The 27,546-nt window shown below is 49.0% G+C and overlaps 1 protein-coding gene across 12 annotated transcripts in view; it reads left to right on the top strand.

Annotated features, from left to right (window-relative positions):
* Positions 1-27,546, top strand: part of DLGAP2 (DLG associated protein 2) — a 719,273-nt gene that overhangs the window by 639,608 nt on the left and 52,119 nt on the right. For all 12 annotated transcript variants that reach the window (XR_010838517.1, XR_010838518.1, XM_067022654.1 and 9 more), the window contains 2 exons: positions 21,427-21,776; positions 22,675-22,716. Coding sequence is in view for 10 of the 12 variants with exons in the window: in XM_067022654.1 (XP_066878755.1) it covers positions 21,427-21,776; positions 22,675-22,716 (392 nt within the window). In the remaining 2 variants the exon portion in view is untranslated. The remainder of the gene's footprint in view (positions 1-21,426; positions 21,777-22,674; positions 22,717-27,546) is intronic.

The raw sequence follows: 27,546 nt of genomic DNA, 5'->3' as shown, positions 1-27,546 counted from the left end.
CTTAGGGAAAACCACATCCACCCCTTTGAAAATGTACCACCTACACTAAATATCATTGCACTACAGTTATTTATAGAACACAGTGAATAAGCATGGCCTGGGGCCACCCCTACAACAGCCAGCATCGAAGTCGCCGAGCCACATAGAAAGGCCAAGCCGAGCAGCCCAGGCACGGGCAGCGGTGAGAAGAGTGTGAGGTCTGGACGTGCCGGTCGCGTGGGGTGCGGGGAACAGGGCCAGTTCTGGGAAGGACTGGAGAGAAGCTGGCTCAGGCGACAGCACTGGGGACCAGAGCGGGGGAGGGCCCGCGTCACCACGCCATGGACGGGGCTGGGCGTGTCTGAAGCCAAGACAGTGGGCGCGACTTCGGGGCGACTGCGTGTAATTACAAGTTGCGGGCCTCGGGCCGCCGCCGCCGTAAACCTCTGCTGTCCCACGCACCACCTGTAGGTGGCACTCAAGGCGAACCAGGTTCAAAGCCGCTCCATCATCCCGCTAAGACCTTGGGCAGGTTAGCTTTTCAGATTCTCGGGTTCTCCGTGGTGTCCGAGAGAAGCGGTAGCTCTGAGTAACTGATTAGGTCGGCCTGAGGAGTAGCGAGCAGAGCCCCGTGGACCTCGGGGACCTTTTTATGTTGTCCTGTGGCCCAGGGTGGAGGCCTTGATGCCCTCCGACGGCTGGGCCCGGGGCCTTCCGAAGAAATGCCGGGAGTCACCGTGGGCGCCGTTCTGGAAGCCCGGCCCTGCGGGAGCCACGCGGGGCTGCAGGGGCGGCCGTCGGGGGCTTGCGGGCGGCAGGACTTCACGGGACCCTGTTGTCCGTGGAGTTGGGGACCGCCCCTCATAGGGGTGGAAAAACATGTTGGAAGGTGAGCAAACTGAGGGAAGTAACGAGCCTTACCGTCCTTGCAGTTTATAAAAACACACTTAAGGGGTAATTACTGATATAGTCACCCATATTCGCTGAGTGTCTCCTATGAGCAAGTGACAATTAAGCGCTCTCCTGGTCTGCAGAAATGCTTTGAAACAATAATTACCTAGTGGGAAATGACTTTGTTGTTTATAGCGCTGTCATTCCAGGGAGAATAAAAATAAAACAGGTCTCGTAGAGATAATACAAGAACCGGTGCAGAACTCAGACTAAAATTCTAATTTATGTACATATCATTTTACCAAGTACATTTTTGTATGCCCACATGTATGCACCAAAAAAAAACCCCAGAAATGCTTCTCTTCAAAGTTTCTCCTGGATCTCGGCCTAGTTATGGAGTCACAGTTTCCTCAAGACTGTGGTAGAGCCAGAGAGCAGGCGTGCCTTCCAGAGTTAGGGAAATAAGAGAAGAGATGGAAGACCTTAGGAGAAATAGCGAGTTGCCTGGAAATAATTGAAATAGCAAATTACAAGTTGCCTTTTTGAAGAAATGTAGGTGCAGATGAATCCTTAATTCCTCCCTTCCCCTGTTTTACTCTAAGCATTGTAAACTGAATGTTTATATTTCTTTCCTAAATAGAATTGAGATGGCATGCAACAATAGTCTACTTAATAAGACTGTGAAAAATACCAAAGAAATGAGAAACCTCTGTCTGGAAAAACATAGGAAAACAAAAGCATCCAACTGAGCAGGATGTAAATGCCCACTTTCTATTAAAGCTGAACTTCCAGTTAGATTCAGAGTCTCCTGTCAGAGAGGCCGAAACAGGGTTTCAATGATTTTGTGTTAAAATACTGTTTGGAAGATCATATAACATTTAATAGCTATCCTTGGTTGACGTGTGCATATGTGTGGAGAGAGAGAGAGATTATTTTGACACATTGAGTTTCTTTTATACTTCTAAAATTAGCTTTTGAAAATAATTCCCCAAAAAAGCTATTTTCAAAGACATTCCCGGTGATTATCTTGAACAATAAGATTTATTTAAATGTTTCTTTTTGAGCTTGAAACATGAAAGTTGGTATTCTTTTGTTGTCTCACCTATATGAATGCAAATATGTAATAGTAATATTCTTCTAATAATAATTCAATATCAACCATATGCATGAAAGGCTCATTAAGAGCTTTAGAATATGTATTAGGCATTCTATTTTCTTTATATATTTTTTATTTTTTTATACAGCAGGTTCTCATTAGTTATCTGTTTTATACATATTAGTGTCTACGTGTCAATTCCAATCTCCCAATTCATCACACCACCACCATCCCCCCGCCACTTTCCCCACTTGGTGTCCATACATTTGTTCTCTACATCTGTGTCTCTATTTCTGCCTTGCAAACCGGTTCATCTGTATCATTTTTCTAGATTCCACATATATGCATTAATATATGATATTTATTTTTCTCTTTCTGACTTACTTCACTCTGTATGACAGACTTTAGGTCCATCCACGTCTCTGCAAGTGATCCAAGTTCGTTCCTTTTTATGGCTGAGTAATATTCCATTGTATATATATCCCACATCTTCTTTATCCATTTGCTGTTGATGGGCATTTAGGTTGCTTCCATGTCCTGGCTATTGCAAATCATGCTGCAGTGAACACTGGGGACACATGTGTCTTTTTGAATTACGGTTTCTCTGGGTATATGCCCAGTAGTGGGATTGCTGGGTCATACGGTAGCTCTATTTTTCGTTTTTTAAGGAACCTCCATACTGTTCTCCATAGTGGCTGTATCAATTTACATTCCCACCAGCAGTGCAAGAGGGTTCCCTTTTCTCCACACCCTCTCCAGCATTTGTTGTTTGTGGATTTTCTGATGCTGGGCATTCTATTTTCAACCTTGCCAGGTTCATGCTGCTAGTAAATGTTTTGCTTGTTTGGGGGGCTTGAGTTCACCTGGTTTTCCCTCAACCCTTCAAGGCGGTGGTGATTCAGCTGTAACAGACGCTTGCAATCTAATCTCCAGGGAGCTGAAATAGGACCAGAATCCACTGCTCAGCCCTGGGACCTGCAACCGTGGGCATATCTCCACCCCACTGTTTCTCTTGTTACGAAAAAACCCACTTACTGATTAGGGTCCTCTTGCTAAATGAAGTGGCTTTGAAGACATCTACTTTCATTTCACACATGGTTTCTTTCTCATCTGTGAAGTGATTTATCAGATAGATTTACTTGTCTAAATATGCATTTCACCCGATTTTCCTAGGGAGAGAAGGTTATTGATATCATGGAGGAAAACTCTATAAAATTAGATTATACTGATTTTTCTCTGGGTCAAAAATTGTCTCAGCATATGTCAGACCTGATTCCAGAAGTCATTACAAGGAAGGGAAAATCCATACAAAGCACGACAGAGGAAACAGCCATAAACCTTGTTTTATTTGGTTGTTTATGTTTCTATAGTACCTTGTCCCCGAAGCATACATCACGATTTCCAGTTCCCAAGACAGCCTCCATCGTGTGCTGTCTGGCACCTTCCTAAGCTCTGGCCACGTGACTCCAGCCTGTTCCCCCATGACGTCCCCTCCAACTCCCACCCTCCTTCATTCCTCGAGCCGGGACCCTTGGGGATTCCATGGGGCCATCACGATAACAGGAGTGATCGGTCACTATAAGAAATAACTGTTTAACTTGTGGAGAAGTGAACCAGTCAGATTTAACATTTAACCTCCTATGCCCTCCTGAGTAATCAGTGATTCAATAAATGAATTCATGCTTGCATAAAGAAACGGATGGATGAATGAATCATTCAGCTAGATTTTAGGATCCTGCAGAGATCCAAGCGCTGTGGGGCCGACCCCTCAGGCCTCCCAGGCAGCCCGCCCCCTGTACCTGCGTCACCCTCTTTGCTGCGCACCCGGCCATGCTCACCTGGAGCTCTGCTTAGCCCTCCAGCCGGTCCCCTACGTGCCTTCTCACCCACCCTCCACCCAACTTTCTGAAAATTCAGCCTGGTCCAGCGCTGCCCACCTGGTACCCCCATGGTTTCGTGGTTTCCGTGAGCCGGGGCGACAGTGTCTGCAGCCAGTGTGTGACCTGGATGACCCGAGCCGGCCCCCAGCTGCCCTCTCACCCCCCTCCCCTGGCACTCACCCCTCCTCACAGTCTCTCACTTCTGGGCTTTGGCATATCCTATTTGCTGAGACCAGAATTTGCTTTTTCGGATTTTTTTTTTTTTTTTTTTTTTTTGCCTAATTCTTAGCTATGCTTTCAGAGTCAACCCAGGAATCATTTCTTCCAGGAAGCCTTCACTGATTTGCTCTTCATCTAATTCCTTCCCTCCTACTCCCCTATCAGATGCGTTCCAACAAAGGTACATATTTATTAAAACAAAAAAATCCTAATTTTCATTTATGTTTAAAATGAACTGGGAATTCCCTGGCTGTCCAGTGGTTAGGACTCCACGCTTTCACTGCCGAGGGCCCGGGTTCAATCCCTGGTCGGGCAACTAAGATCCCCCAAGCCGTGAGCTTGGCCACAAAACAATAAAAAATAAATTAAATGTACTTCCCTTTTAAAGATATAGAGATATGAGATGGCAAAACATTTAGGCTATGGTAGCAAATTATATTTACTATTTGCATATACTTACATCCTCTCATAAATATGTTTAGAAAGCATCGATACTATGGCTTTTATTTTTTACAATATGTTAGTTTAAAAAACATTAAATTAAAACAAGTTACTTAAATTCACAAAATTATAAAATAGTCTAAGAACTTTGAAAAGAAAATAATTTTGCTCTCAGGAAGAAAGAAAGAGTGTGGCAATGCTTTTCAATCAAATCACTCACTGTCAGGATTTAGTTTTCTTTCCTGGCGATGAGGTAGAAAAGAATTAACATTGGAAATCAGAGGAATGTGTCCATAAAGTGCTGTATGTACACAGAGTTTATTGATTATCTGGACTTAATAATTTACCATACATTATCTTTAAAATGCACCAAAAAGTATAATGCACTTGTTACTTTTGCAACTTCAGATTTTTCTTCTTTGCTTATAGTTTCCAAGAAACACTTTGACAATTTAATGTGGTGTATTTGGACTTATACAAAATGGTTTCCTGTTAGGTATTTCTGTTTTCTGGAGAATTTGCCTTTAAGAAAAATTACGCTTTGAAGCCTCGTTCAGAAAGGGAAGAGAAGGAGACTTCCTGAAACCTGTTTGTCTTATGCTATCACTGTCTTTCCCATTCTGTTTGCTAGTGGTTGGTTGATTTTTGCTCTGGCCTAGTGGTTCAGGACTAAGGCATTTCCAACTGAGGAACGTTGGAAAATTCTACATGTGATACCAGTGATGGTTACGTTTATGTGTCAACTTGCCAGGCTTGGATGTTTAGTCAAACGTTATTCTGGGTGTTTCTGTGAGGGTGTTTCTTTGACAAGTTAACTTTTGAGGGAATAGACTGAGTGAAGCAGATTGCCCTCCCTCATGTGGGTGGGCCGTGCCCAATCAGTTGAAGGCCTGAGCAGAACAAAAAGCTGACCTTCCCCTGAGTAGGAGACGATTCCCCCTGCCCAACTGTAGGAAGTCTGTGTTTTCCTACCTTAGAACTTGAACTGAAACATCAGCTTTTCCTGGGTCTTGGGCCTGCCGGCCTTTGGGCTGGAACTTATCCATCAGCTGTCTCTCCCAGCTGCCTGACTGGCCCCCCAGACCCCCAGTCCTGACAGCCCCCATAGTCACATGAGCCAGTTCCTCATAGTAAACCTCTTTCTCTATGTATGGATACATTCTCTTGGTCTGTTTCTCTGGTCAGAAGTGACTAATACAGTATCTCCAAAGAATATTTCTTCAGGTTCTGCATTTTAAATGGTCAGAGTATTTACACAGAGAATTTTTCACCAGCAGGCCTTCTCTCTCTCTGGCAAAAACCTGGACTTTATCGAGATGGATCAGAATCTTCTGTCCTCGTGGCTGGGGGGACGGGTGGAGGGAGAGTTCATTAAGATGAAAGGTGTTTTCACAGGTGTTGATAAGCTACGTTTGAAAATGATCAATCGGGTAGATCTAAAAGTATGAAAACACCATTCGTTTCGGAAAGCCGGCGGTTACCAACAATCACGTGACAGGTTTTAGGCACGTCCAGGGAGCTGGCCTACAGGACAGTGTGCTCCCTGTGGACATGCGTGGCCCAGGCTCACACCCAAGGCAGCAGATGCTACCTTCTGGGGGCCACACCCTCCCCTGGGGCCCGGGGACATCAGAGAAAAGAAGTCCCACTTGGCGGTTCAGGTGAGTCCCTGAAAGTGTCCCCGCTGCCGGGACTGGGCTAGCACTGGATGGGTGACTCGTTAACCAGGGCTGTCAGCTTGCCTGAGCCATAGGGCAAGTGAAATTCTGGTCTAGGAAGAGAACCGAGGGTGGCAGCCAGAGAAGCCAGTGTCTATCACCATAAAGGAGGGAGTGAGAGGCCCAGCATCAGAAGCAACCAAGAGACAGTCAGCTGGCTGAGGGAAGGCCCAGGACTCAGCAGAAACAGGGCCCGGAGCTCATCCTGACTGCTGGGTTAAGGGCATGTAGTTCCAGGGAGAAGGTTCCCATCCTCACCTGGCAGGTCTGCAGCTGACGCCCTGCAGGAAACTGTAACAGGGAAGCTGGCAAGTCTCCCCACAGAGGCCACGGGCTCCAGAATTGAGGTCCCCAACCTGGAATCCATGGGCCCCCGGGGGTCCCTAATATATCCAGGAATTCGGGGCCACATGAACTGAGCTGGGATAAAAAGTGGATCTTTATTTTTTCTGACGTTTAACTGTAACTCTCAGTGCCTTGGGTTATGGAACACGCTCACGTTAGCAGTGCTTCTGACTCTGAATGCTGGAGTCAGTTCAGAGTCGCCCCACGATTCCTGCAGGGATCTTGAAACACCGTTTACGCTCATCAGGCTTTGAAATTACAGTAGTTATTAGTCCCGTTGCCGGATCTCATTATGTACTGCATTAATAGACACGAACATATCACAAACATTTTTAACATTTTGATGACTATATTTTGATGTAATTTTTTAATCCTCTGCATTTTCGTTTTTGAATTTAAAACATTATCTTGAGAAGGAGGGTGTCAGCTTGACCGAGCTGCTGACGGGTCACAGCCCAGCGGCAGGTATCACAGTAGTATTTCGCTGCTCTGACCAACGAGGCATCCTGCAGCCACAGGGTAAGATATGTGCAGTTTTCAGTATTTGCAGTATTAGGTTTTCTTATAGATAATCGTTGTCAGAAATTACTTTAACTTTTGCTGTTGACTATCTTTCCTCCACTGCCATGAGAACAAGCACTTTTAGGAGCCGTTAAACACCGTATCAGAAACTTCTAGAACGGGGGCTGGAGTTTACCACCCACGAGTGTTCAATTGCATTAGAGGACACAGTACACAACAGCGGGACAGTATGCAGCCAAAGAGGCCCAGGGTTTCTTTGTCCTCTCACTGCTACTCACACAGAACATGCCTTCTGATAGCAGCAGCAGCATTTGTGCAAACACCGCGGGGCGAGGAGGCCCGAGGTCTGCCCGGGGTGGGGTCTTTCGTGGCACGCTGGCCACACGGGCACCTGCAGCTACATGACCAGTCTTACCCCACCAGGCTCTGGTGAAACCAGCTGGAAATCACAAATGTCACTGTCACTACTAAGCAAGGCTGCTATGCACAGGCTGGCACATCCTGCCCAAGACAGTACACAAATCCATGGCTCTGGGGCATCGTTGATCTTTAGTTACCATATTTCCTAGTATCAGCCAAGGTCAGGACCACACTTGGGCGCTTTGGGATTTGCTGCAGCTGAGTTTAGATTTGCCCAGTCTCCTGATCTGTACACCTGGGCTGTACAGGACTCAGTAAATATTTGTGGAATGTAAGAATCGTTGACTTGAGAATTTACAGTGTATAAAATATTTAAATCTATTTACACTAACAGTTTGCACTCACTTAATATTTAAAATTCAGTATTTAAACTCCCCCTCTGCTAAGCCCTTCCCTCAGACCTCTCGTTCAGCTTTTTCTCTCGGATGTTTTTCTTTGGACGGTACCAACTCATGGTACCCACCGACTTCTTTATCAGATATTCATTGTGACATGTGAGTGGATCACCTACAACTTAGCTGTGCAAGAAATAACACAGTAGTTTATTTTCTTTAAATCAGTTTCATACCAATTCTGAGTGTCCCACCCCTCCTGCCTCATATTCAGCCTTGGTTATTTTGGGGTGAACCCAGGGCATTACAAGGCCAGGACTCCCTTGTAGCATCAAGGCATCTGGAGGCCCCCCCGTCACGGACACCCGCTGCCCTAAGGTCTCCGTGTCCCTTTCCGCATGGCCTCAGGGTTCTTGGGCCTCCACTGCATGGTCAGGACTCAGCTTCTCAGAGACCCACAGGCTCTCCTCCTGCCACCATTCTCTGCAGACCTCTGCTCTCTGCCCTCTCCCCGCCGACCCCTGGGCAACCTCTGTTGAGTCTAGGTTTGTACCAAAGTCAAGGCAAGGTTAACCTGGAGTTACCTTCCCCCAACAAAATCTTTGCAGAGAGGAACCCCAGAGCTGCTTGCAATGGGAAGGATTGTGGGGAAAAAACATACAAATAATATCCTGAAGTTTTCTCCTGTGATGTAGGTCAAGTGCAGAGGTTCTCCCAGAATGGCAGCAACCCATGCCTGTTAATTACTCCTCAGATGACATCTGAGCACTTCTGGAAAGAGGTCCTTAGTGGCCCACTAATTGCAAAATCGTTTCAGGCGATCCTTCCAATTTTGATTTTGATTCCCTGAAAAGGTAAGAATTATTCAGGCACATAAACTGAATTGGAGGGCACTGCCTTTCTCTAACATGGAGGGTGTCCAAAAGCCAAATACACGTCACTCAAAGTATGTTTTAAGTGAGGAAAAACTTCCACCACTAACCTCCTTTTGCCTTTACAAAGATCCTGGAGCTATTCAAAGCTCAACCTTATAGCTAGTGCTGGCTGGTTATCATGTAGTTTCAGTAGAGGTATTAGGCCCAAACAGAATTCGTTTAGGCCATTTTAACATTCCCAAGTTTGGAGGAAGGAAGAGGTTGAATGAGGTCGAGATTAATCTTTCAACCCCTTTTCAGAAGCCAAAAAAAAGTAGAGTGCTACACACATATACATAGTGGGCTTGGTTTATGGTTTTAGGGATTAGGGTTATATCTGCCTGGATCCTTTCAAATGACAGATAGGTGGCAGTGAAACATAGTAAGGAAATAGTTCTATAGACCATAGGAAGCTCGTATTCATATGTGTAAAGCATTCCTTTGTAAAATAATTAATTACATTGGATTTATTTCATCCTAACATAGCCACTAAGGTGCAGAGTCACGCTGTGCTTTTTAAAACACGAATAACGGGAGAGCTTTGAAATTCCCAGTGGCTTTCTCATAAAGAACATTTATACTTCTGTTTATCCGTTTATGACTTCTTGGAAGCCAGGAAGGAGGGGGATAAGGAAGAATGAACTGATGGATCGTATCCAGTGTTGCCGTGAGAGTAAGACGTAAGAAGGAAGAGGTCCGCCAGCTAAGGAACAGGGCTCGTTTCTGGCACGAACAGGTATAGGTCCGCTGAATTCCTGGAGAAAAACCCATACGGCAAACATGGGGCAAGGCCACCTTTCCAGTTCTTTAAATTGTCTGTGTGCGCTGTGATCGCTTTCTCTAATGGACAGTTGGTGTTTTCTTTATCGGTTTATGGGTTTCGAGTAGGTCTTTCCCGCACTGCCATTTTGATCAGTCACACAGTCAACGGAATCAAATCCACAGACTTTTATTCGGTGTCTAATGTCTCTAAAGTACTCAAGAGATGCTTCGTGAAATGAAGGGAAACAGAAATTTGAAATAGATTTAGAAGCTCTGGACACATCTGCAAATAGATAATCACCATGTACTCAAATTTCCCCTGCTAATACTTGGTTGCTACCGTTCGATCCCTTCTGCTTATTAATGGTGAGTCATTACAAAGTGGGCTATGATTCGTGACACACTCAAAGTTGTCCTCTCTTCTGACTATTTACGGCGTGAACTTAGATCTTCACTGGGGGACAGAGAAGTCTCCTCCCACACGCTCTTGCCTGAAGACTGAGGCTTAGTGGTCACTGAGAGGGAATTTTCTACAAGGCTTGTACTAGGTGGCAAACGGTGCCACGAGGAAAATAGTTACTTTGGCATTTGGGGTTGTCGAGGGGGCAGGCGCTGTGTGCTTCTCAAAGGATGCTCAGAGTCTACATCTGCAGCCCTTGTATGCAGATGACAGGAGCGTGGGGACAGAGTCTCTGAAGCAGAGATACCGGGGAAAGGACAGATACACAGGCTCCATTACTATTGCTCCAAATCTAGGTCTCCGTACCCATTTCCGCCAAGAAAATCCCCACTCAGCCTCATTCTGGCATCACACGGAAAGTTTCTGGGGAGTAGTGCTAACAAAGAAACCCATTCACTCTCTCCAACCTGCAGCCCAAGGTCCAAGTGCTGAAGCTAATCGGATTGACAGGGGTCCTGCGTGGCTGAAACGGGGAACCCGCCAGGTTCCATGTGCCGTGTGTTCGGCGGGCAGCCCTGAGGCTGGCAAAAATGAGCGAGGCCTGTCACAGCAAACGGGAAAGTCCCCTGGGAGTCCCAGCATCCTCAGCGTCAAGCCCAGAGCGGCTTCCAGCTCAGCTCAGCTCAGCTCTCGATCAGCGACCCCAGCTGCCCTGGTCCTCAGTCAGGTGTCAGCTCCATCGTCAGGGAGACCCAAAGCCCCAGGGTGCCCAGAGGGCGGAGGCCACAGAGGCAGCTGTGGGCCACTGGACCTCCATCCCCCCCGAGGATGGTCTGCGTGGCCCTTCGGCTCCTGCCTGCGGCGCTCGGCCACCAGCTGCCTCACACGCAGCCCTGATATCTTTGTTCACCGCGCGAATCCGGAGAAGCACCGGGGCAGGTGGAGTTTTCTCCCCACTGAGAGTTAAGTAACGCGGGAAGATGCCTGATTGACTGGGCACCCACCTGCCAGGCTGCAGAAAGGCTTCTGTTTCTAGTCTCAGTCTGGGTTTGTGCTCATCAGAACCAAATGCGAAAGGTTAGGGAGAAGAAAGATGGATGCTGTCCTGCAGGTGTGGACGCCCACGGCAAGCCCCGCCCACACTCCAGGCACTTAGAGGCCCTGCCAGGGGCTGGAGACCAGGGAGTTTCTTTTCCGAAGCCCCATTTGAATGAGTCCTCTTTTCCCTTCAGTTAAGTTGGCTTTTTTTCTAGTCATACGTTCATTAACATGCAGATGTGGAATTTAGAGATGTTTTGTGTTTCTTTCTCTCTCTCTCTTTTAAGAAAATAATTCCATGAACCTGGTGCTAACTGAATATTAAACTAGACCCCAGGTTTAGGCAGAAAAGTCAATTGGGTTTTATACACATCGTGGTACTTTTCACAAACGTGTCATGAAGTTGCACTTGGAGTCCGTCACCTCGAGCATACCGTGTGTTTTAATGATGCGTCTGGCTCGGCGGCTCCTCTCCCGGGACAAAAGACCAGGAAAGCTGGGATTTCCTCACTGTTGGGTCCCCAGGGCCTGGAATGTGCTACACATTGAAAAAATACTTGGCTGAGTTTTTCATGAGAACAGTGAACAAACGGGTTCGTTGGTAAAGGATGTTTCTGTCTCTGAGCTGCCCTCCGGTGGTAGCACTGTTGGCAGCGCAGGTGGCTTCCACTCTGTGATGGATGTTATGAGTTTAGAGCTGAGGATGAAACTTTTTATGTAACGTTGACAGCACACCGCAGTCACCGGCAAACATCCCAGGACGCATGGGTCAGCGCGCCAGTCCTCTGTGGGGACTCATTTAGAACCTCTTTGTGCTTCATTACAGACTCTGCGTCACCTGTTTTCTAGCTCCGGGTGTCAGGGTCAGGTTTCCTTTTTAATAAAGAATATCATGGGAGGTGGAGCCCAGGAATGTCAGGCAGCTGGCAGACCGACACGTTGCCAGCAGTTTCTGAAAAGCACAGTCAATGGCCACTTTGGTCCATGTCTCATCTCCCCCCTGTTTTATCTCAAGGCCGGGCTCGGGGAGGACTCACTGTGCGGTCTCCAAGCCAACCTCTTCTCTCGATACACCCTCTCCTTCAGGCCAGGGAGGGACATGGTTTCCTGGAGACTGGAGGCTGCACTGAGCCCTTCGCGCTGTTAGAGGCCCCTGGTTTTCAGGGTCCCGTTATTGACGGGGAAATCAGAGCAGATATAGCTCCATGGCCAGGACGAAGCGGGAGTTCACAGACACGTTGTGTTTGCACCGTATTTGTCCTTGTGCCGGCTCTGCGAGCTTTGTTAGGGAGTAGGATCCATCCCTTTGCAGAAGGTGAGCGGGGCCTGGAGCCCCATGGCTGCTGACGGCGGTGCCAGAATAGGGCCAGGGTCTCACTGCGTCCGGGCAGAGCCACTACACCCCATCCCACGCCCCAAGTGGCCCCCAGCATCCTGGCCACGTGAGCTGTCCGTGCTCAAACTGTTAGTGGTTACTGATTCAAGCAGGCTCAGAAAGGTCACTGGGAAGCCCCCAGCTGGGAGCTCTGATTTATTGGCACAGCTGACCGCTTGATCTCAACACGGCACACGGAGAAGATGCCTCTGACGCTTGTCCTGTGTGTCAGGATCGATGACTGTGTATCTCTTTCTACTACAGTCACCTTGGGATTGTGACTATATTGTCCATGTTAGAGGTTTCCCAAACCTCTTCTTATGGAACTTTCCAGGAGAAGTAGACAATATTTAGGATGTATTCATTAGACGCTGAACCCCATTAGGTGTAAATAGCTCAGAAGTCATGGGTTAATTTTACCCCTGCAAGTAGCCTCAGCTTTATCATTTTATTTATTTTTTCATTGGAAGGTCGTTTTCTTTCCTTGAGTCAAGAGGCAGTAGTGTGGTAACTCTGGATTCTTTAACTCCAGTGGGTCACAGCTACATACTCCTTATTTGCCATGAGCAGACATGAAAATTGGTGATTTCACCATCAAACGACACCCCACCCAAGAATTACCCCCTCCCACATCTTGATGGTCAAAATACAGTTCTGACACAACCTTAATGCAGACTTTAGTCACGATTAAACGTCCCAAGTGAAACAAAGAGTAGCCCACATATTGCTTGTGAGGACAGGACAGTGCCATCCACTACTTGATCTGCAAATTCTCCCCAAACAGGTTGACCCAAGTCACCCAGTTGTGTCCCTGTGATTGGTCTGTCAGCTTTTCCACTGAAGCAAATCATTCTTTTCAAAAATGTTTTTCAGCTAAGTTTAAAGCCTCCCATTCTCAGAAGACGTGGGACACAATTGTGTCACACTGGACACGTGATTTGGGCGGGGGGAAGAGACGCCCTCTGCTGCCCGTACGTTTTCACCGTTGTGTCTTGTTATCTGATCTCTATAAGCTCAGTGCTTGCCGTCATTATAATCAATTCCCTGTCGTGTTATCATTTTGTTTACTGCCTGGGCCCTTAAACATTCAGAATTCTGTACTTAGGAACTTATCTGATTCTTCACATCCTTAAAAGTTGGCTCATTCTTAGTTTTTCTTCGGAAAACCCAAGTTCTTCTCATGCAAAGTGAGTTTTAAATATTTAAAATGAAAACAGGAAGTGTCTCAAACCGTGAAACAGCTGTCATCACTTCATTTTACTGTCTGCAAGATGTTAGATGCTGGTTAGACTATAATTTCTTGCTAATTAACACATCCGAGGTAGATGTCTGTGCCACCAGCCCATCAATGTTGCCCCAGAACTTGGGGAACCCAGGCAAGTTTTTGTAACTTTAGGGAAACCACTGTGTGCTCGCCAGTGGGATAGTAAGACTTCTGTGTCCTGTTTGATTTACACTTATGTTTTGAGACTAACATTAATTAAAATGTCAAAATAGCTTTAATCTTTTATGTCGAATCTTTGCCTTTGGTGTGGTTTCTCCAATATCCAGACTCTCATTAGACATTCATGGGCTTTATGAATGTAATTCCTTTTATGCTGTTATCTTTGAAGTTCTAATTAAGAGTGCAGTGAATTTAAGTGTTCTATTCAAATAGAAGGGGATGCCTGACTTTCGAAAAATATTTTATCTTGATTACGTATTTATATGACAGAAGGCTAATTTTTAAATTTCCTTTTTGGCTTGCAAATGACTTGTAAGGACTGAATTCAGAAATGGTGTCCGGAATTCCAGGTGTGGAGGGATAACTAGGCACTCATTTAAAGTAGCGATGTGGGGCTTCCCTGGTGGCGCCGTGGTTGAGAGCCCGCCTGCCGATGCAGGGGACGCGGGTTCGTGCCCCGGTCCGGGAAGATCCCACGTGCCGCGGAGCGGCTGGGCCCATGAGCCATGGCCGCTGAGCCTGCGCGTCCGGAGCCTGTGCTCCGCAACGGGAGAGGCCACAGCAGTGAGAGGCCCGCATACCGCAAAAAAAAAAATTAAATAAAGTAGCGATGTGTTCACATTTGGGATTACGCAGAGCCATGGGGAAGTATGGACTGAGCAGCAGTGTCTCTCATCCCATTCAAGTTCGTTTACCTCCAATAAAATGTGTTTCTCCAAATTCTCCTTCGATAGATTTGCTAACCCAACACTTTGAAGACCTAAAGGGAAGTCCTTATGATCGATGTCCTCTGCTTTATGTCATCTGTTGAACAGATGGGGGGTGCTCTTACTGATTCGACTTTGCCTGGAGAAAACCTCTAGACCAGCACCGTCCAGCAGTGAGAATGTTCCCTGGCCTCTGTCCAGTACTGTCCCCGTTGGCTGTTCGTGACTATTGAGCAGTTGAAATGCAGCTCAAATGCGGAGGAACTGATGTTTAAGTGTAGTTGAGGTGTTTCGATATTTTAGAAGTTTAGGTCATTTAAACTGGGCTCTGGGCTATGCTATGGGACAAAGCCGTCTGGAATGCAGCCCTTCTCACACAATCAGGATAAATCATCTACGAGGTTTGGGGCACAGTTCGCTTGGCCAGCAGGGTCAGCTGCAGCCTCTCCCCATCTGCCCAGCTCACACCCTTCTGACCAGGGCTTTGAGCCATTTCTTCAGAAAGCGTCCCAATGAGATTAACTCTATCCCGCGTATATGTACCGCATATATCTGGGAAAGTACGGTTTTCACCTGCCTCTGCCGTGGTTCTCATTCAGCTCTTAACAGGGAAGAGAAACATGTCCTTTAAGTATCAGTACTATTAGTTTAGTACAATTTTCAGAGAAATCTCCCTAAAATGTATTATATGCATGGCTCCTCCCATCTTAAATAGTGTAATTAACCTTTTCTTGGTGGCACGAAGTCTCATATTGGTATCAGTAGACTCAGGAGAGAAGGCACGTCACAGAGCCGCTGCTTTCTGTCACCCCCATTATTTTCAGGGTGAGTCTCATCAACTCATCTGATCCCCAAGACATAAGCAGAATCTAGACTAACTCAGGAAATGGATTAAAACACAAGTGCATTTTAATCTCTCTCCCTAGAATCAGGAAGCCACTTGAAAATCTCCAGGGATTTTCACAGTATTAGACACATGGTGAAAGAAATCAATGACAGGCTTTTAAAACCAAAAGAATGTTCCTGCCTGGACTCAATTAAAAAATAAAAATAGAGTAGTCAGGCCTTCAGATACCTAAAGATGTTAAGTAATCATTTCATTTTTTACTTTAAAATTTATATTTGATCACTTGTATTGAAACAAATCTTGGGATGTTTAGAAATCTCTCTGTTGATTCATCTGCTTTTTGAAGCTGTATACACTTTGACAGAATTACATTGCTAAGTTAAAATTAACATTTTCATTCATACATAATGTTTGTCTGACCTACGTGTAGAAAATGATAGATAATACAGCCTGTAACTAACAATTAGCTCAATCATTATTACCTAAACTGTTCAACTGAATAATCAAATATTTTTCTTGAATGTGTAAAATGTTACCTATAATGGTTTATTTTAATCCATGGCAGCAAATTAACATGATCAAATGGGCATTTTTAATTCTTTCTTTACTATATTTCCCAGCTTCTAATTCTAATTCTAAGGAGCGTTTAAGAATATACAATTTGGGCTTCCCTGGTGGCACAGTGGTAGGGAGTCCGCCTGCTGATTCAGGGGACACGGGTTCGTGCCCCGGTCTGGGAGGATCCCACATACCGCGGAGCGGCTGGGCCCGTGAGCCGTGGCCGCTGAGCCTGCGCGTCCGGAGCCTGTGCTCCGCAACGGGAGAGGCCACAGCGGTGAGAGGCCCATGTACCGCAAAAAAAAAAAGAATACACAATTCTACTCTATAAGATTGTAAATACCAATATGTATTTGTCAAAAGAATGGACTTAAGAATGAATACATTGATATACTTTATTTTTCAAAAATTCTGTCACAGTGTTATTTTACTTAACTAAAGTAGTTCGTATACATTAATTTTTATTTACCCAAGACTGACAACTGACAATTTTAAATTTAATTTTAAATTAAATTTTTAAATTATCAAATTCAAAAGCATCCAATTGACCAAGAATCTCAAAGTGTTGCATTGTCAGCAGTAAACAGCCTCATTCAAGGTCACACGAGGGATCACATCCTGTGCATACAGGGCCTGAGAGGGTGGCAAAAGGGACACTCAAAATGTGGGTTAAACGCCAGTCTTACGTCTGAAACTACAAATCCCATTTTGACTGCTGTACTAATGTGTACACTGATGTGTGCTAATGGATCTGATATCTGGGTGCCTGGAAATTTTCATGTGTGTTTTCTGAATGTGTTTCTTTAACTTATGTAAATTTACTCTCAAAACATTAGGTAGCGCCTATTTATTTCATTTCAAATGTATGTGTTGGATTTTCACTGGAGCCATTTCAAGGGGAACCAAGTGACAAGTGATAAATACATTCAGAGGCTTAAAACTGTCGTCCGTCCCCCCCACCCGTCTTGCACATACTTCCCCCCCATCGAGAAGATGGTGATTGGATCCCAGGGGGCGGGAAATCTTCACGTGTTCAGCCAGAACGTTCCTGGGCCGCTTAGCTAAACGTCGGCATGTCTTCAGGGGAGCCCCACGTTCTGGGGGGACGTCACGTGGTCGCCCCCTGGAACAGCTCGTTGAAGCGTGGCAGCCCTGGAACTCTGCCGGCAAGGCTGCCGGGACCCGAGTCCACACTGCCTGCCTGAGGACAGCTGCCGCAGAGGATGGCGGGGGATCAGATGCAGGGGTCCCGTCCAAAATAGCCCAGGAATTAAAGCAGGCTGAGCCGGGTGGAGGTCAGGGAAAGGAGGACGAAGTCTCTCGAGTCGGCGGCTGGGGTGGCGTTCGTTGGGTCCCGTCCCGCCGCCGACTCGCTGGCTGCCCTCGGGAAAATGTTTAAAGATACTGGAACCTCCGTTTTCTCATCTGGGAAATGGAAGAGGGTTCTGCAGCTTCCGTGAGGCTACGGGACGGAGAGCTCAGATGGCCACAGAGACGCTCTCCCGGTCGTAGCCGGGCCGCTGGGGGCGCTCCCGGCGGGGTGCGCCGTGGCTGTTCTTCCTCGAGACTGCGTCTCATAAGCACCCCTACGGTGACCTGGTAACAGCCTCCAAAGAAACGAGGGGGTGCCGAGTGCTGGTTGCTGTTGGTGTTTGTCTGTCCATCCACTGGGGGAGGAGCCATGAGCAGCTCTAAGTGTCCGCCGCTGTAAGGGCCACCCTTCCCGAGCCCGCGCTCCGCCCGCCCCTGCGCGCGCTTGGTTCCCCAGCGTCCTCGCGAGAGCAGATAAGCGACTTTGTGGCGGCTTCCGTTTTACAGATGAGCGAACCGAGGCTGAGAGAAGGCGGCTTCTCCCAGATCCCACCCACGCTTACGTCGCTTTATCTCTGAAGCAAGGAAGATTTGCTGTAGCTCTAAAAGAACCAGAATGGAAATATGGGAGATTTCCCTTTCTTTTTTAAAAATTTATTTATTTTTTATGGAAGTATAGTTAAGTTACAATGTCGTGTTAGTTTCATGTGTACAGCAAAGTGATTCAGATGTATATACATATAGATATTCGTTTTCATATTCTTTTCCATTATAGTTTATTACAAGATAATTGAATATAGTTCCCTGTGCTCTACAGTAGGACCTTGTTGTTTATCTATTTTATAGAGTGGTGTGTATCTGCTAATCCCAAACTCTTCGTTTATCCCTTCCCCTTTGTTAACCATGAGTTTGTTTTCTGTGTCTGACTCTGTTTTGGTTTTGTCAATAAGTTCATTGTATCATATTTTAGATTCCATGTGTAAGTGATATCATATGATATTTGTCTTTCTCTGTCTGACTTACTTCATTTAGTATGATAATCTCTAGGTGGCAAAATTTCATTGTTTTTTATGGCTGAGGAATATTCCATTGTATGTATGTACCACGACTTTATCCATTCATCTGTCGATGGACATGTAGGTTGTTTCCATGTCCTGGCTATCGTAAATAATGCTGCTCTGAACATACGGGTGCATGTATCTTTTCAAATTAGAGCTTTTGTCTTTTCTGGATATATGTCCAGGAGTGGGATTGCAGGATCATATGGTAGCTCTGTTTTTAGTTTAATGAGGAACCTCCATACTGTTCTCCATAGCGGCTGCACCAATTTACATTCCCACCAATGTAATGTGGGAATGTGTTTCTTTAACTTATGTAAAGGAGGGTTCCCTTTCCTCCACACCCTCTCCAGCCGGTGACTTTGGTGCCCACGGGGAAGAAGCTGCAAACTCCAAGCATCCGGAGTCACAAGCATCCACAGCAAGACTTCAGGTTGACGCAGTGTTGTTTTTTTTTAGCATCTTCACTGGAGTATCATTGCTTTACAATGCTGTGTTGGTTTCTGCTGTATAACAAAGTGAATCAGCTATACATATACATATATATCCCCATATCCCCTCCCTCTTGCGCCTCCCTCCCACCCTCCGTATCCCACCCCTCTTGGTGGTCACAAAGCACCAAGCTGATCTCCCTGTGCTATGCGGCTGCTTCCCACTAGCTAGCTGTTTTACGTTTGGTAGTGCATATATGTCCACGCCACTCTCTCACTTCGTCCCAGCTTACCCTTCCCCCCCACCGTGTCTCAAGTCCATTCTCCATGTCTGTGACAGCATGTTTTTATAAACCATTCAGCAATTAACATTCTTGAAGAGGCAGGTTTTCTTTGCTTTGCAGTTTTCTTCTCTTGGAGAAGAGAAGCCTGGTGATGGGGCCGGGCTCCCTGACTCCTAGGACCTTGTGTCCTAGTGTCCTGGGCCCCATGGGAACGATGCCGGGCTCTCGGCAAGCTCGTTCAGTCCTGGGTGTGCTCTGAGGGGGCCTGGCAGGGCCGCGACGGTAGGTGTGTGAGGGAGGTTAAAAGGCTGCGTTGAGCAGGTCTGGCGGTCCCGAGGCTTGGCAGACTTTAGAGGACAGGACAGAGGGCGGGACCAGGGCAGGAGGGACCGCAGGGTCGGTGGGGGATGCCTTGTGGTTGACTGAACCCGGATGGACAGAGGGCTCCTTAAACCAAAGCGTTTTAGCCACTAGGACGGCACAGGTGGACAGGTCTGCTGAGGATGTTGAAGGAACCCTTAAGAAGCGGACTTGAGGCACAAGGACCCTGGGGTGTGGATGACGGTCCGGGGAAAGCAGGAGGAGCCACTCGCAGCCCCACGTCCGGGAGGGCCACTTCCTTTGGCTGGCGACACAGCCTCCGGGCTCAGGCTTATTTAGAACAGCAACTAGTGGTAAGTGCTGGAGGTTGGGAGCCTTTCCTTAAACACCGGAATCTCCCACAATAAAGCCCTGAGTAAAGTCAGCTTTCCACAGTTTTCCCCTAGAGCTTGGTGAGCGTCTTTAAAGAGAATGCTTTTAGAGGTTTCTCGGGTGTAAACCAGATTCAAAGCCCAGTTTTCTAAAAACCGTGTGCCTCCCTTCAGCGCCTTTTTCCCATTCATCCTTTGGAAAATGCGTGCATTTCATAAATTTTCATGCGAAGTTGTTATGCCTTAAAACTCAGATCATCCTGGCGTGGCAAACTCGTTTTGTTTTATTTGCCTGTGTTCATCTGGGATGACATCTGAGGCTTTATTTCTTGGGAAAATCCATTCATGCAGATTTAAAAATCACTGGCGCAGAGGGTAAGGGTTAGGAAAGTTGGTTGAAGTCCCCAGAAACAGGAGAGGAAGTGGTGCATTTACGCACCGCGGCAGGAGGGCGATCCCCGGGCACGGTGCTGGAGGCCCTTAAAGGAAACAGCTGCTCCGTCTGTCCTCACGGACGAGGCTCGGCCCTCTCAGGCCGTCCCCCTGGGCACGTCTGGTCCCCAAGCCAACAGCCCCCGACGCCTGCACCCTGTGTGGGTGCGCGTGCTTTGCGTGGTGATGAGGGTGCCTGGGTCCCTCTCGGAAACACTTTTGCCAGTCCTTCCTTCCGGGGAAAGAAACACGGCCAGCACGTGTGGAAAACCCATTCCTTCAGAGCGGATGTAATATATTCCTGCTGTGAAAATTGCTAACACCCAGAGCCCAGCAAATATATCTGATGAATTTTGGGTGCCTTCTAAGAGGCATTTAATATCATTTCATGTCGAATTGCACTTATTTTCTTTGGGGGGTTTACTGTCAGCGGCGTGTGTAGAACTCCAATGTGTGCAGGGCTCAGAGGAGGCGAAGTGGCGGTTATGAACCCGGTAGACGTGGAGAACAGGGTCTCTTCTCAGTCGGCTCCTACGGTTTGTACCCAGGGAGCGTGTACTTACGGGGAGCAAAGAGCTTTCTGATACTGTGTGTTTTTCTCCATGATTAAAGGAATACCTATTCATGGGCTTCCCTGGTGGCACAGTGGTTGCGAGTCCGCCTGCCGATGCAGGGGACGCGGGTTCGTGCCCCGGTCCGGGAAGATCCCACGTGCCGCGGAGCGGCTGGGCCCGTGAGCCGTGGCCGCTGAGCCTGCGCGTCCGGAGCCTGCGCTCCGCAACGGGAGAGGCCACAACAGTGAGAGGCCCGCGTACCGCAAAAAACAAACAAAAAAAACCAACCTATTCATTAGAAGCGTTGGTAGGATATACAGAGAACTGTCGCCACACCGTCACTGAATGATGACCGTGGTTAGAATGTACTTCTCATCTTTCTTCAGTCACAGGTTTTCTTTACAATATATTCCATCTTAGACTGGATAGAATTGAGTAGGCCCCGCTTTTTTAACTTGGAGTTATAAAATGAACATTTCGCCTGCTACCATGACCCATGTGAAGACGATGGTGTAGTTGCCTTCTGTCCTGCTGAGTCAGACGTTACTTATTCTGCTGGATTTGGGGGTGTTTTTATAGTTTTTCGCTGTTATACACACATCCCTGTCGACTCTCTCTGAGCATAAAGCGTTTTCTGCACACTCTGCCTTATTTTCCTAGGCTAGACGTCAGGGAGAGACCTGCCCAGTGGCCATGGGAGGGCTCGGGTCGTGGAGCAGATTCCCTGCGGGCGGCGGGGACCCGGCCCCGCTGATGGGCCTCTGTCTCTCTTCCAGCCGTGTCCTACACCAACTACAAAAAGACGCCGCCTCCCGTACCCCCCCGCGCCACCTCCAAGCCTCTGATCTCGGTGACAGCGCAGAGCAGCACCGAGTCCACGCAGGACGCCTACCAGGACAGCCGCGCCCAGAGGATGGCCCCGTGGCCCCAGGACAGCCGCGGCCTCTACAACTCCACGGACAGTCTGGACAGCAACAAGGCCATGAGCCTGGCCCTGGAGACGGCCGCGGCCCAGCGCCATGCTGCCGAGGGCCAGGGCGGCTCGGCGCGGACCAGTGACAAGGCTACCGTCGTGTCCAAGGCCGAGGGCTTCCTCCAGAGCCGGCACTCCTCCGTCGGGGTCCAGGTACCTCCCGCGCGCCCCCCACGGTGACACAGACCGAGCGCTGCCGGCCTCGGCCCGGGCCCTCGCAGGGACCCCGCGGGGGCCGGAGGCTCCAGAGCCCGGGCCGGGCCTTCAGGGGAGGCCGGTCTGTGGGTGCAGCGGGCGGGATGCCCCGGCCAGGCCCACCCGCCACCCGGAGGGCCCCCCACCCCGCCAGGCATTTCCAGGGGCTGCCAGCTGCTTGGAGAGTATGGAAATAGGTTATTCTGACGCTTAAGAAGGAGGTTTTGTGGTTGAAACCTGATTTTTAGTCTTGTGGCCAAACAGTAGAGTGGGGAGGAAGGGCTTTGGGACCAAAGGTGAAGGGCAGGAAAGGGCTGCTTGTACAAAAAAGGGGCTCACAGCCACTCGAGGTGGCCCCGAAAGACCCCACGCCGACCTCAGGACACTGGTGGGTTAGCTCTGGTCACTGTGTTCTGAGCACCGAGGGCCGAGCCACCTCCGCTCAGGCCGCAGAGGCTGCCCCTGCGCCAGCTCCCACCACCGCGTCCCCTCGAGCACAGGGGCGGGGAAGGCGCCCGGCTAGGAACAGCACCATCCAGCTCCTGCCCCAGGACAGGCCTCGCGCGGACCGCGTTTCCCACGAGTTCTGCCGTGACACCCTGCGAGAGGTGGTGTCGGCCAGCCAGGCAGGTTCCCCGTGGCGTCCTCGGCGAGCACGGGCGCCTCCACCAGCCCGAGTCCAGCCGAGCCGAGGGCCTCCCTGGCCCCAGGGAGGAGGGCCTGCGAGCTCAGCAGGTGTGAGAGGGGAGCCGTGTCCTGGGCGTCGGGGGCCGGGGGACGCAGGCTGGGGAGACTGCCCGCTGGTCTGGGTCCGCTGAACCCGGTCTCCACACTGTGGCTTCGTTGTTTTGTTTAGGATTCTGAATTCCCAGAGCATCAGCCATACCCAAGGTCAGATGTAAGTACCAAAATATACTCCAAAGCCAAGTACGCATGAATTTTATTTTTTCTCCCTTTTTGGATTATTCATACGACTGCTCGTGTCACCTCTCTCTGTCCTGATTCTATATGCCAGGCTCTATGCTAGGTGCTCCCATATTACTGCAGGGAACCCTTGCATCCCCTGATGGCACAGAGTCAGCCCCACTCTGGTGGGACGAAACTGGGGCTCAAACGGGCAGGCGACTCGCTGCAGCCGAGGCCTGGCCGGGCGGGAGGCGCTGGTATGGGCGCAGCTGGCGTTCACTCGGGGGTCGCTCTGCCGTCAGACTCACGTCTCCAGACGAGACTGGGGAGGCCCCCAAGCTCAGGATTCCGAGGCCGCCTTCCCGGGCGCGTGTGCCCACCCGCCCCCTCCCACGCTGGCCACCCTCCCTGCCAGCCTCGCCGGACCCGCCCCCAGCTGCACATCGCGTGCCGGCCGGACGCACCCGCCGCCTCTTGGTACCCAGCGCCTAGCACAGCGCCTGGCACATAGCGAGCTCTCGGTCAGCGTCGGGGGGCGAGTGTGGGCGAGCGTGCGAATGCAGGGGCTCCGCTCTCCTCCTGGCGGCATGTCGCGGCACGATGCGAGCTTGTCACCTCGCGGTGGCCAAGGGAAGTGAGCTGGAAGCCAACGACGATGTCGTCCAAGAGACTCGAGTGTCAGGATAAACGGGAGACAGATGGGTGTGGGGCGCCAGCTCGAGGGCACCTGGGAGAAGACCGAGCCGATGGAAGGGCCACCCCAGACGCCTAGAAAGCTCTAGAATGCTCGAGGGCATCAGGTGGTCAGGGCACAAAGTAGAGGTGACGCCAAGGGCGAAGAAGGGGGGGCTGGCTGGGGGCCACGTGTGGGTCCGCTGAGTCTGCACCCCAGCCCTGCCCCGAGCTGCCCTCGTCCTCACAGTAACCCCACAGGCCCGCTGGGGCCACTTCCCCGTCAGGGACGGGGAACCCGAGGCTGGGGGTGAGTGACTTGCCTACAGGCTGACAGCCACAGGAGGAGGGTGGGACCCCAGCCTGCAGCCTCCTGCCGCACACGGAAGGGGAAGAAATGAGGGTCCTGCGGTGACCCCCCCCCGGGAGCCTGCTGTGGTTCTCACCCCTTGACCCCGCGTGGAGGGTGGCAACGCCCCCGGCCCCATCACGCCGTCCTCAGCTTGCAGGGCGGGGTGGCTGGTGTTCTGTGCGCCCATCCAGTGCTGGGGAGACGGGTTCCCGCCTGGCCTCCCAGAACCAGCACGTGACGGGTTCCCAGAACCACAGCTGTCGGGGAAACGTAGACAGTGCAGAGTCTTCTCATTTTACCGACACTGTCCTTCCCACCAAGCAGAGCGTGCCCTCCTGCCTGCACCTTTCCCGGAGCCCGGCCCAGGCGGAGCCCTGATGTGCACCGATGTGCCGGGTCCTCGGGGGCTCAGCTCAGGGCTCCTCCCGCGACACCCTGCCCCAGGCCCTGCAGGTGTGCGCTACCCCTGGGTCCCTCCTGGTGACATATCCCAGCCAGCACACCTGGAGCCACACCTGGCCCTACCTCAACTTTTCCTCACGATGGTGGTGACATTTAGCTATTTTCTTTGTGCTCATTTTTGTCTTTATCGGTGATTTGTCTGTTATTGCTGTTTCTACTTTGTGTGTGTGTGTGTGTGTGTGTGTGTGTGTGTGTGCCCGCATGTGAAACTCTGTAGACCATGTTTACTGTTCCCAGACCCTGTGATGTGGTTTAATGTCAGGGATCCTTCAATCCCGTCTGCCTCGGGCACCCCACCTCTAAAATGGGAGCGATTCCCACTCTGCGGTGTCACCAGCTGGTTACTGGGTTTAAACGTCCTCTCTGAGGTGATGCTGATTTACCCTGACCCAGGAACGCCCTCGGAGTCCCAGCCGTTTCACGTTTCCAGCAAGCCTTCCCTCCCCACCCCACCTCCCTAACTGCTTCTGCTGGGGCTGCGAACCTCTCACGGAGCAGGGATGGCAAATCATATTTAACTGTTGGACTTGTAATAGGTCCCTGAGGGAGCTGCGGGGACTTTGTATGGGAAGCAACGTACCCGCTTGGCTGTGTGTGTGAAGTTTTGGAGGCAGAGCCTAAAATGAGCTCAGTTTAGAGCAACAACTTGAGATTGGAGCCCCAGCAAATATCCTGGTGACAGCTTGCTTCTCTCGGGCGCCTCCAACTACGGGCGATCTGCCTTCACCTCCCGAAAACGCGGGCCACGCACACACATGCACAGTCACACGTGTGCGCTCACGTGTACACGCATGCGCTGCACACATGCATGTGGGCCTGTACACCCACACACGTGTGCGTTCACACACACACCGGCCGCGCCAAACTCCTTACTCCCTAACTGGCCTGTGCGGGACCGTCCTCCCTCCCACTGTTCCACCCGGCCCGAGGCCCAGAGTCCGTCCCTCCACTGAGGCCCGGGCGCCCACCACCCACTGCAGCGACGGGGTGGGTGGTCCTTTCTCCTTTCATCAGTGAGCACCTCCCCTACAGCGTTTGCTTCACAGAGAGTTCGCTTAAAATACAGGGATTTCGCTGATTTCATCTTTCTTCTCAATGCCTGGAACACCGTGGCTCTTGTAAAAAAAAAAAAAAAAATGAACGTACGCATATATATCTCAAAACCTTTACAATCCTTTGACCCTCCTAGGCAGAATTTTCTCTCGGGAAGAGATTCCTTTGATTTCCTTTCCACTGTGCGAAACAGTAATTCCTTTTCTTTGTCCCAAATTTACTTTTTTTCCCCATCTACATAAAGCTGTCCCAGGATTTCTGAAATGATAAATATTGAGCTCATCCTGGCCTTGTACCACTGGATCATATGCCCCTTCACCTTTATCTTCCGAAAAGGAGAGCTATCTTCACGTTTTCTTACAAAGGTTTCATATGACAAACACTGTAAAGTCTAAAAAAGTCATTAACTATAAACTCCTTGAATTTAACACCTTATTGTTAATATAGCTGATGATCTTAAACGCGGGGGTGAGAGGGCAGAGCATTAGACGTGCTGTGGAGAAGCTGACCTGAATCTGGCTCCACCCAGAGTCTTACGTCAATCAGGGTGCCCAGCGCTTGCCTCACTTTTGAGAGCAGGAAGAAAAGACTCCACTGAATTTAAGAGATTTACCCAAGTACCACATGGCCCGCAAGCGGCAGGGTTTGACTACCTCCAACGCTGCTTGTCCTCATTCACTGTAAAAATAAGAGAATTATAAGAGAAAACGTACACACTAGAGGAAGGAAGAAAAGAGCATTTTGTGCTATGTTGGTCGTATTTTTTAGTCACTTTATGGCATGTGTATGTAGCTGTGGAGATGTGTATGTTGTATGTTGTATGTTGTATGCGGGCACACGCGTCTTGTGATATGACCGCTCACGCCACCTGCTAGTCTACGTTCCTTAGTGGACATTGTATCGTAAGCATCTTTCGTGGTGTCATCCTTAAACCATCATTTTCATAGCTGCACAGCTATTCTGCGTCATGAGAAATGAAAACTTACCATATGTTAGTTACTATTATCCTACTTTCCTAGCCTCCTGCTGTCCCCACGTGTCACCTTATAATTTGTTAGAATTCGAGGTAACTTCTTTAGACCAGAATCCTAAGACTGGAGAAAGTAAGGCAAATACTTGGAACATTTTTATGATTAAAAGCTAATGCTCTTTCCATTACAAATACCAATCTAAAACTATACGAATGAAGCAATTTCACCCATATTATGCATCTATCAAATTCGACAATAGCTACCAAAATTGTAAAATGGGATACCTTTGCCTCAGCTACCACATGGGCTGTGAGTATAGTCACCAAAGTACGCGCACGTGCAGACGTGTATTTATAGCGGCGTCATTGACAGCGTCAGAAAACTAGTAATAACCAAATTATCCCTCCTTTGAAGACTGATTCAATAAATCAGGTTATAGCCATAGAACGGAATAGCAGTTAAAGCACAAGGCAGCTCCTTTTGCACTGACATGGGGTAACATTTTTAATATATTAACTTTTATTGCAATCTTTTTGTGTAAAACAATAACAACAGTCTCCCCACCCAGCAAGGTAACAGTTATGTGAGTCATGACCCACTTGAAACTCAAAAGATGTGGTGATTAACAGCAAGGTTAGGAATTTTATTCAAGCACGTTCCCCCCTGCAGTCAACCTATTTCCTCTTCCAGCCGCCAAAATACGCAACACAAATGAGAGACGACTTCTGTGCATGTTTTCAGAATTACACCAATAAACAGTGGGGAGCCCCCGACTGCTGTCCCCAGCTCCTCAGCCCACCGGGAGCTGCAGGGTCTCCATGTGGCCGTGTTGATTCTCGCCACAGTGGATCAGTGCAGAGCATGGCTCTGCCCCTGACAAGCTGTGCACCCCTGGGCAAGTTACTCACCTTCTCTGATGCCTCAGGGTTCGATGTGGCTGGAAACGACACAGGGTATCACGTGCACCAGGTGTAGTAACACTTGTCTGCTCTTAGCACGGTACCTGGTGCGGGGTCAGCAGAAAACGAACGCCAGCTCGCTCTTAGTACCACGACTTCTACTCACCCCAAAATGAGTCAGCCCCCAGTGACAAAGGCTTAGCCGAGGGACATCCCAGGTTACAGGCACGAATGTTAAAGTACACCTTTTCTCTCATAACTCACAGGAGAGCATCCTGATTATCCGTTTCATGGTTTGTATCTTACCCTTGCAGCGATCATTAATATTTTTAAGAAAAGATGTGTTTGACAGTTTAGTTATGACATTTGTGGATTGGGGTCAAAAGTCCTTCTGAGACAGTAGGCAATATTCT

The sequence above is a fragment of the Kogia breviceps genome, chromosome 20, assembly GCF_026419965.1.
Source record: "Kogia breviceps isolate mKogBre1 chromosome 20, mKogBre1 haplotype 1, whole genome shotgun sequence".
Taxonomy (NCBI): domain Eukaryota; kingdom Metazoa; phylum Chordata; class Mammalia; order Artiodactyla; family Physeteridae; genus Kogia; species Kogia breviceps.
This window is presented reverse-complemented; position numbering and strand designations above follow the sequence as displayed.